Source organism: Mus pahari, chromosome 17 (assembly GCF_900095145.1).
Source record: "Mus pahari chromosome 17, PAHARI_EIJ_v1.1, whole genome shotgun sequence".
NCBI classification, from domain to species: domain Eukaryota; kingdom Metazoa; phylum Chordata; class Mammalia; order Rodentia; family Muridae; genus Mus; species Mus pahari.
In genome coordinates this window covers 64255489-64265588 of record NC_034606.1, presented here as the reverse complement: position 1 = coordinate 64265588, position 10100 = coordinate 64255489, and the positions used below count along the sequence as shown (strand labels likewise).

The following is a 10100-nucleotide window of genomic DNA, read 5'->3' as shown; positions in this document are numbered from 1 at the left end:
ACCCACAGAGTTTGCAACTAAAAACAGCAGCGGGCAGGATAATGGCAGCTCAGGCTTTTAATCCCAGCGTTTGGGAGGCAAGAGGATCTCTGTGAGTTCCGGACCAGCCTGGACTACAGAGCTGTTCCAGGACAGCCAGGGCTACACAGAGAAACCCTGTCTCAAAACAAAACAAACAACAAACAGAAAACCAACACTGAAGAGATGGTTGAAACCCAGTTTATTAGACCAGAGGCATGCGTCACCCAGAGCCCCTCCTGCTGCTCCCCCAGCCAGTGCACATTTCTCAGCTTTGCCATGTTTCTTTCTGGGGAGTTCTGAGTTCTGATCTCTAAACAACTCTTGAGAACCAAGAGGTTTCAAAGATGCCATAGCCTCACTCTCTGGCTCCAGGCCAACGCACACAGGTGATCTGCCCATAAGTCCTGTTTGGGGATTAGAAACCAAGAGACAGTGGGGACAGAGAAGGCCAGGAAAGGGATTGGAGCTCTGGCCTGGGAAGGGTGCCTGGTGGGGGTGGGAAGGCCCTCTACCTCACCTTGTGGCCCCCTATGGTAGGGACACATAACAGCAGGGCTTTCAACTTCTGCTCTAGGCCTATCTCTTTCCTCACATGACCACGCCCTGACTCACCAGAAAATGCCATCAGTGGACCTGGGCATCAAGGTGAGGACTGGGCCCTGGGCACCCCGAGGAAAGAAAGGCCACTGAGTGAGGGCTCTGGCTTCTGGCTGTGGGTACCCACTGCCCAGCTGCAAGAGGGAGTCACCAATCCCCAGCGCCCCACCCCCACCCAGTCTGTAACTCTCTCCTTCCTGGGTAGGAACTATCTCTCCAGCAACCCCTTCCCTCAGGGAGGCCACAGTCAGCCAGGCAAAGGGCACTGGGATAGGTGGAGCAAGGAGGAGGGTATGTTAAGGCTGTGGGGAGGGCAGAGGGTGCCCCGGTCGTGGGGGCAAAGGGCGAGGCCAGAAAGAGGCAGAGCTTGTAATTCACAGCTTCCTTTATGTCGCCACCGAGACAGTGCGAAGGTTACAATGCGCGTGTCATCTCCTTGTGCTTCTCAGAGGGATGTGTGTACACAGTACAGTACAGACACCAGGGGAGAATCCAACTCTTTATACAGGCAAAGGCATTCAGAGACAGGAGACTGGGGTGAGAGACAGAAGGGAGAGCTAGGGGCGGGAGGGTGGTTCTCGGAGACAAGAGGGAATGGAGGGGGGACAAACAGGGCCGGAGGGGAGTTTGTACAAGGTTATAGTAATATAGAGTCTGTATCAGATAGAAATAGAAAGTGCAGATGAGGTTGCCGAGAGAAGCGAATGAAGTCGGGGAAGAGGACTTGGGATTGTTCCATAAGAAAATTTATGGATGTGGCCTTCTGCAGAGGCCTCTGAGAGGGAAGCCAGTGAGGTCAGGCGGCCATGCCCCTCTCCCTGAGCCGGGAGCTAACCAGCCAGGCCTTCTGGGGGATGTCACAGAGGGCTGCCTCTTGGGATCTCTCTCCAGCAGCTTTGGGGTGGAGGTGACTTACAGATGCTGGGATGTGGCCTACAGCACCGGGGCCACACGCAGTCCCAATCTCTACTTCTTCAGGAGATCCGCTGCCCCGTAAAGATTCCGTATGCTTGAGGGAGCAGTAACTGGGCATGGAGTCCTTACCTGGAGACCTGGGCTCGTGGGGGGTCACCCGGCTGAGAGTATCTCTTAAGGCTAGGGAAGCCCCCTCACCAGCCCTCTCCCTTAAGGTACATTCTCTGGATTGGGGCCAAATTTCAGACCCTAGAGATCCCCTCCACCCCTCACTAGGAGGGGGCTTTGGTGACTGGAGGCAGCAGAATGTAGGTGGACACTCAGATGACAGACAGCCAGACAGAATTCAGGCTTGGAGCTGGGGGCGGCAGCGTGGAGCAGAGGGGCAGCCTGAGGTCGCGGCCGATCTCTCTCTCTTTATATTAGTTTAATTCGTTAAAATAAAAAGATGAGATAGAGGCTGGGAGAGGACTCTATGGTCAAGACTCCTTTCTCACCACAGACAAGAGGGAACCACTGCCCAGGAACGCAGTTAAGTCCCCAGGGTAGCTCGGGGCAGTTAGGGACCCCTTGCTTCTCCAGCCCTCCCCACCTAGGCCTTTGGTACAGCGGCCGGCGAGGGCTTAGCAGGTAAAGTCCTCAAACGTGCCTCGAGCGGGATGGTGAGGTAGGATGTTGGCAGCGTACGTCATCCCGGCAGGATGTCCTCGGAGGCTCTCGCAGGGATTCTAAGAGAGGGACATAAGTTACAGAAAGGGATACTGGTAAAAAGGTGGCGTGGAGATGGAGTTGGCGTGAGGCTGTGGGGGAAGGGCACACCGGAGGTCGCCTCCCTGCCTTGCTCCCTCACGTGTCTTTTGACGTCATCCAGGCTGAGCGCCACGCCCTTATCTGCGCTGCTCCTCTTAGCCTCCTTCTGGCACTTCCCACGTCTACACAGCCGGTGCTTAATGACCTGGGAGAGGTTGGGGCAGGGTGGGTGGACCGGAATCCCCAATGGAGTGGCCCCGCCCAGCCCTGCCCCCCAACCTCCTTACCTCGTAGGCATAGTCAAAGAGTTCCAGCACTGTGAGAATGCTGGCCCCGATGAACAATCCCATCTGGCCCCCGATGTCACCTGTGAGGTCAGGTCGGAGAGGTTAGTGGACTCAAGACCAAGGGGTTATGGGGCTCAATAGGACTGGGGCAGGCCAGTCATGTTTGCCGAGATTGGTGCCCCGATACAGAAGGATCAGACAACCAGAATCTGGCAGGGTTTTTATTCTCTATTCTTTTCTGTATTTTCCTTCCCAAAATGAGTGTTTCTTATTGAAGAAAAATAAATTCTTTACAAAACACACTACTTTTTTAGTGTCTGAACCACTTTCCAAGGACATACGGAGCAGTTTCTGCCTCTATCCCTTAACCCCTTCTCTGATGCCTGACTTGTCCTAAGAGAAGGCCTGGTCCATTTCCTCCACTTCATGCCACACAATAAGGCTCAGGGAAAGGCCCCTGGGGATGGGACAGACTGAGGGCACCTAGTTCGGGGTGGGAGGGAGCCATATCATATCCTAGGCATAGGAGAAGGTTGATCATTCCCAAGCTCACCCAAGAGCCCTGCAATTTCATAGGCCTTCTTCTGCTCGATGGTCTCATAGTTGAGGACTTCAAAGAAAATGTCCAGCACCAGAATGTTCTCCCTGCACAGAGGGGAAAGGGAAAAAAAAAAAGCTAGGTTCAAGTCCTACCTCTGCCCCTTTCTAGACCTTAGCTGTGAGCCCCTCTGAGGCTGTTTCCTTGTTCCTGTGATGCTCATGGAAGAGCCCTGCCTTCTAGGGGTGCTGGGAGGATGAAATTAAATGGCATGCATGAAGAGACACTTTGCATGCTGGCAAGTGGAGGCGATCCCAGTTAGAGCGATGAAGATGGAGTTAGAAGATAAAAGAAGGAGAGAGGAGGAGAGTGCCTGAATTACTTATTCCAGCTTGAGCCCCCCCACACACACAACCCACACGCTTCGGGTGCCTCTTGGACCTTCTGCGACTTATCTCCACGTCCCTGTGCCCCACGGACTCTTGTTAAGGTCCGCCCGCCCGCACCCTCTGCAGTCCTTGTATGGGGCCCCGCCCTGAGCAGTAGGCACCTTACCCTATGTATTGTTCGGATTTGTTGAACTTCTTGGCCAGGTACTTGGCTGACGCTTTGCTGGGAATCTTGACCATGGACAGCTCCTTGCCGTAGCGGGTCAGGTTGCAGGGCATCTCACACACACAGTACTCCTGATCTTTCTCCACTAGGAAGTCTGTGCCCACGTGAAAGGTGCAGGTTGACTGGTGTCCTCTGCCAGTGCCTTCCCAATATGGACATACCGACCCTACCCCAAAGATCCCTAGGACCTCTCTCATTCACCTCGGCCCTGCGTCTCTCCTCGGCTCGTCCTCACCCAGCCTTCCTGCCCCTGCATTTAACCTTATGCATCATTCCCTCGGGGTTCTAAAGGACCGACCATCTGAGGCTGAAAGAGGGTGAAGGCTCTCCCAAGAGACTTTCATTAATTCGCCACAGAGACCTTCAAAGGTGCAGTTCTTGGCATTTAGAGGCAGATGCAGACATTGGAAGCGTACAGACATTGTCCAGTCAAGTTCAGCCTTGATCTCAGCGGCCTATGCATGGGACAGACAGCATTTCCTTCCCCCGCCCAACTGTCCCAGGTCAGAGGTGCTTACCCAGGGCAGGGTCTGCACACTCCTTGTACTGCTCCGGAGTGCAGTATGGGGCATCCCCTGCGAAGGAAAGGACACAGGACAGGTAGAGATTGAAGGGATCTCGTGATGGAGTGGTACTGTGTAAGGAGGAAGCTGGAAGATGGGACAGAAGCCAACCCTGGTGCCCTGAAAGGGACCTATTCTCCAGCCCACCCTTTAAAACCCCCCCTCCCTGCAGACATAGGCAGGGACCAAGAGACAAGAGCCAGAAACATAAGAAATGAAGTGACCAGGGATCAGGGTTAGGAAGGACAATACAGACGGAGCACAGGTGAGGGGCAGCGTAGCCTGAGATAGCCCAGGGCTGTGCTCGGAATCTTGAGCCCGACCTGGCATGTGCACCATACGGCAGTTGCAGTTTTCCACCAGGTAACGCGTCTCGCAATCAATCCGGCAGGCCGTGATGCTGTAGGAGTCGAAGAAATCCGAGTCCATGGTAACGGCATTGCAGGTGCCCCAGGGTGAGGGCAGGTAGATGAGCTGCTGGGAGAGCCGGGGAGCTGGGGAAGTGTGGGGGCTTCTCCCCCAACTCCCTGGAATGGACTTCTCTGCCAAGAAATGGAGCTTGGGAGTCTTACCCCTGGAGCACTAAGGTCTTAGAGTTTGCAGAGTGTTCCTCCCATTCTTTTTTTTTCTTTTCTTTTTTTTTTTCTTTTTATTTTCTTTTTGTTCCTCCCATTCTTGATCACCCACCACTGTGAGTGTGTGTGTGTATGTGTGTATGTATGTGTCAAGTGTGTGCATGTGTGTGTTAAGTGTGTGTGCCTGTGTGTCAAATGTGTGTGCATGTGTGTGTCATGTGTATGTTCGTGTGTGTGTAAGGTGTATGTGTCAAGTGTATATGTTCATGTATGTGTATGTCATGTGTATGTGTCAAGTGTGTGTGTGCATGTGTGTTTATGCCCCCATGCATAGTCCAGAAGTAGAAGTAGATGTTGGGTATGTCCCTCTATTTCTCTCTACTTATTGTTTTTGAAGGAGGAGCTCTTGTTGAATCTGGGGTAGCTCACTGGCCAGCTTCAAGGATCCACCTGTCTCTGTACCCCCCAGACAGAGCTGGGGTCACAACTGTGCACAACTCTGTATTCCATGGCTTTGGGGGGTCTCATTTGAGATCCTCTTGCAGGCATAATAAACACTTTACCCACTGAGCCATCTCCCCAGTTCCCAGACCTCCATCTCAACACCTGCTGCAGCCCCTCACCCTCTGCTCCTGGCAAGAAACAAATGTCTGGAAGCCTGGGGCCACACCAAAGCCCAGCTGGTCGATGAAAGGAGGTTCATCCTGACTGTGGATCTGCACTTTGATGCCTGCTTCGAAGGATGTCTCGTCTGCAAAGATGAAGGCATGAGAATTGGGAGAATTTCTGAGTCCTTAATCATTTCCAGAGCCCCGGATATCACACCTCCCTGGTAATAAGCAGCCTCCACTGGGACTTAGTAAGGAGGCAATGGGGTCCAAGCACATCTCCATCCTGCTGTGTTAGCAACTCCACAGCACTCCAGAGACCTCCGGATCCTACACACCTCTCTTACCTGGTGTCTGCAATGCATCTTGCTGTTTCAGATTATTTCTCCTGGGCTGTCACTGTTTCAGCCCCTCTCCATCTCTCCTCATCCCCTTCTCTTTTCTCCCCATCTCTCTGCCCCCAAGTCCCCTGAGACCAGACAGCCAGGCAGTCCAAGAAGAGAGGGAGTTATTTATAGAGTGAGTGGCGGCCACTGATGGAAGAGGATGCCTGGTTACCTTGGAGAGTAACTAAACCAGGAAGGAGGAGCCAGGGAATCGAGAGTGTGGAAGTCACATAAGGGCAAAGGCAGACATGGTGAGATCTTGGGAGAAAGGGGATGAATCTAAGTTTGGTGTCAGAGTCACGCAGTGGAACCCCTAGGGCCAGAGGGACTCAGAGAGACCCAGGGAGGGTGGTCCTAAGCAGGCTAACATACCAGTCTCTCCCCATACAGGCAAGTATTCATCTTGCTGAATGTCCAGCATGATCTCCAGGCCGTTACCAGTCCCACCTTTCATGGTCTTCAGCCGTGGCCGCCCGTCTTGGCCCGAGTTGAATGTGTAACACTTCCCATACCGCGTGAAGACCTGGAGGAGGGCGGAGTAGAGAACATGAGGGTCCTGCCATCCAAATGAGCTTCTGGTCCCGTTTAACCAGTGAGAACTACAGGGAATCGGACACAGGCAGACACAGGACACAGGAGTGCTGAAAAGCTCTCTGCCTCTCTAGCACTGCAGTGGTTTAGCCCCTTGTCGTTGTAACATTGTAACTCTTGCCAGGACTCCGTTGTGCTCCTTAAGCCTAAGAGTGATAATAATTCCCCACTAAGGCTGGCTCCATCGCCCTCCCTTACTGGCTTCCTTAATCCTGCTCAGGGCTTCGCAAATAGCCCCTTTGTTAAAGTCTTTTCAGCCGAACTATCAAGAGACAATCTTGCTAGGACCCTAATGTGTGCCGCTGTCACCATGATCCTATAACTGCTAAACCTCTGAGGCCTTCTGAAACAGATCTTTAGATGTTTGCGTTGGGATTTCACCTCTGAGTTAGAAGACCTTCCAAGACCTTCCTCCATATGTAAGCCCCTCAAAGTTAAGCCTTTCAGTCTCTTCTCTCTCTCAGCCTCTCTCATGTCCACCATTGTCCCAATGTCAGTAGAACCCCAGAGCAGCCCCAGTTGTCACACCAAGAACCAAACTTACTCCAGCATATCACCTCTTCTCCCAGGAATCAGGACTGAACACCGAGGCATGGCACACTGGGGTGCTTGGGTGAGGCGCACAGAGGGCCTCAAGGGAGACACTTTCCTTGTTAGACGATGCTGTAGCCTCTGCCCTTACTGAAGCCCAGTGGCCCAAAACAACAGGTTACAATCACTTCAGGGACTGGGATGACACCCATGTACTCCTACATGTAGGGCATAGAGGGATGGGTATGGAAGGGAAGGCTAGAGGGGCATCAGGCTAGACCACACTATAAACCACACTATAAGCTCATCTAGGGAGATCGTGGGATGACAGCTGGTTCCATATCTAGAAAGTCCCTTCACCTCTGATTTAGAGGTTTCCCAACTTCACCAACAGATGGATCTCACACACACACACACACACACACACACACAGAGAGAGAGAGAGAGAGAGAGAGAGAGAGAGAGAGAGAGAGAGAGAGAGCTGATAGGGGCTGGACTCCCATAGGAAAGAACATAGGAGACAAAGTAAGGATACAATGAAGTCCCTGTTATGAATCTGTTGACAAGGTGTCAGGGTAAAGGGGGGGCTGCCCTCTCTACCTATGACCCCATTCTGCACTTCTAGAGAAACGGTGGTTCCTCCCTGCAACAAATGACCAGTCACAGGCAGCCCCCAGCAGGTCAAAGGTTGACCTCATAGCTAGAACAAGGTTCGAGGGGCCATGGAGAGGTCTGGAAAAGAGCAGATGAGACTAGAGGCTACTCCAGGCATCCGAACGGCAGCTAATTACTGATGGCGACATATTTCAAGACACAACTAGGAAAAGCTGTGCACCTGGGGGGCTCGTAATCTAGCTGCAGACGCTGGGATCCCAGGTGAGTTCTAGCCCAGGTTAGGTTAGGGTTCAGCAGTTACCAGGCCCAGCATCAGGAGCTGATCTGATGGCCAAAGAGAGCCATGGCATATACTCTTGGGGTGTTGTGGTAAGCATGGGTCCCACTCACCACTGAGAAGTTGTGGGGACCACAGGGGCCCCCACAGTAGGAGCAATAGAGCAGCATATCCTCCAGGCGGTGACAAGAGCGGTTGTAGAAACGATGAAGATTAAAGGGCTCGCCCGAGAAAGCCTCTGGCCCAGGTGGAGCAAGGGGCACCCCAGGGTCATCACTCTCATCCAACCCAAGCATGGGGGCCAGGTAAAGCAAGTCAGGGTAGCTGAGCTGGGACAACCGCACAGCATTGGTGTTACAGAAGGTGACAGCTGGGAAGACCAGCTCTGTGGTGGCCACTTCATCTAGCAAAGTCACGTGTGGGTAGCTGAGGTAATAAGCAACTCTGTCCCCTACCTGGCACAGGAAGGCACCCAGTGCTATGACAAAGGCCACTGCCCATAGGGCCTGCCGTGGCCCTGGGCCCCCTTCCACAAAGACATGGCTGGCACCGTGGAGGGTACAACTGTTGGCAAAGGCCACCAAGTCCCTAGGTGAGTCACTCTCATCCAGCTCCGTTCCTGACTCCTTTTCCTTCTCTTCCTCTTCTTCTGATTCTGAGCTGTCCTGCTGCTGCTGCTGGTGGCGGTGGTGGTGGTGGGGACCCCAGATGTCTCCCATGGATCCTGGGGCCTCCTCTCCAGAGGAGAATGACACAGAGCAAAAGATCTGGATGGGCATCTTCTCCAGGAGACAGGAAGAAGGTGCTGGAGGGGACAGAGATTGGACTTCGGGTGTGGTCCAGCAGGGCCAGCTACCTAACCCTTCGGCCAGTCCTCCGCTGGCCTGGCTGTTTGTCCTTCTTCACCAGAGCCTCTGTGGCAGTGTGGCTGAGCTGGGGCAGGGCATGAGGAGGAAGACCAGATTGCTCTGCTAGAGAGGGCGTGGCCTGTGCCGATGATGAATAATTGATGGTGAGCTGCTGAGAAGGGGGGCCTTGCCAGGGATGGGGAGAGCTGAAGACCTTTGTCTGACACTGGCTCCAGCAGGGTGAGGGTTTTGGGCTCTTGGTACCCTCTCCTCAGGTGAGGTGACGCCCGCTCCTCTCATTGCCAGGATGACCTCAGTTGCTGCTCTCTTCCAGGACACACGTGTACTACTCTCGTCCTCCACGGCTCCCCCACATGCCCCTCGGTGTCCCCACCCCAGTTCTGTGGTCTCCCTTTATTCTCATTTCATCTAGCTCTGGTTCTGAGCTCTCCTAGCCTCGGGTCCTCTGCAGGTATTCTCTCTAACTTCTCTCCATCCATAGTCACTCATTGACACACACCCCATCTCCCAGCCTCTGTTCACTATTGTTTCTTTGATACTTAATTACCTTCCCATCACCCACACAGATTTACTTTGTTACTCCCTGAGCCTCCAATACCCTTACCATTGACCCACGGCTAGTCTCTAACTCCCACTCTCCCCTAACCTACAGCTCTATTTTAGGTCTGCATCCCTCCCCCAAGCGCAGCACACTTAGGTCTCGTTCCCTCCCCCCCCCCCCATTTTTTGTGGCTTGTGGGGCAGCCTGGGTTCCATTAGCAGATTTTTCTCACTGACCACAGACTCATTTCTGACCAGTTCCCAGCACTGGGGGAGGGATTCTTGAAGCTGAAAGCTTGCTGACAGAACAATACCATGCCCTCCACGGTCCCCAGCTTGCCCCCCCCCCCGCTAAAAAAAAAAAAAAAAGCAAAACAACAAAACCATTTTAGAAGGGGAATGTGAGAGGCCTTTCCTCCAGAGAGTGGAAGGAACTGTGACCAGTGTGGGGACAGAAAGTCCTGGAGCAGCTGAACAGTGCTGCGAACCAACCTGAAAGCTCCCCTCAAGCCCCAGCGCCTCTCACCTCTATGTACTGAGGCTGCCTCTGCCATCCTTGGACCAAGCCCTACCCCCTAGCCCCTGGCCCCTCTGTGTGCTCTGGTCACCCAGGGCCACTGGATGAGGAACTTGGAACTTGAGCCAGCAGCCAAGTCTCTAGGGCCAAGAAGGTGACCTAGGAGAAGGAAGGGAGGGAGGAAGGGAGGGAGGGAGAGAGAGAGAGAGCGAGAGAGAGAGAGAGAGAGAGAGAGGAGCAACGTAGGTTAACCCTTTCTCAACAGGGCCAGGAGTAGGTCTAGGCTGAACAAGTCTACCAGGGCC

At 53.6% G+C, this 10100-nt stretch overlaps 1 protein-coding gene across 4 annotated transcripts in view; it reads right to left on the bottom strand.

The window, feature by feature from the left end:
* Positions 1–213: 213 nt before the first annotated feature.
* Asic1 (acid sensing ion channel subunit 1) overlaps positions 214–10100 on the bottom strand; it is a 29897-nt gene continuing 20010 nt past the window's right edge. For 2 of the 4 annotated variants that reach the window (XM_029548226.1, XM_029548227.1), the window contains exons 4-12: positions 6228–6378; positions 5485–5612; positions 4610–4763; positions 4242–4298; positions 3664–3817; positions 3124–3215; positions 2571–2650; positions 2384–2488; positions 214–2261 (exon numbers count right to left, since the gene is read on the bottom strand). In XM_029548226.1, coding sequence (XP_029404086.1) covers positions 2157–2261; positions 2384–2488; positions 2571–2650; positions 3124–3215; positions 3664–3817; positions 4242–4298; positions 4610–4763; positions 5485–5612; positions 6228–6378 — 1026 coding nt within the window. In that variant the 3' untranslated portion in view covers positions 214–2156. Of the gene's footprint in view, positions 2262–2383; positions 2489–2570; positions 2651–3123; positions 3216–3663; positions 3818–4241; positions 4299–4609; positions 4764–5484; positions 5613–6227; positions 6379–7982; positions 8649–10100 lie in introns of those variants that run through there. The other 2 variants (XM_021216983.2, XM_021216984.2) reach the window with 2 other exon arrangements.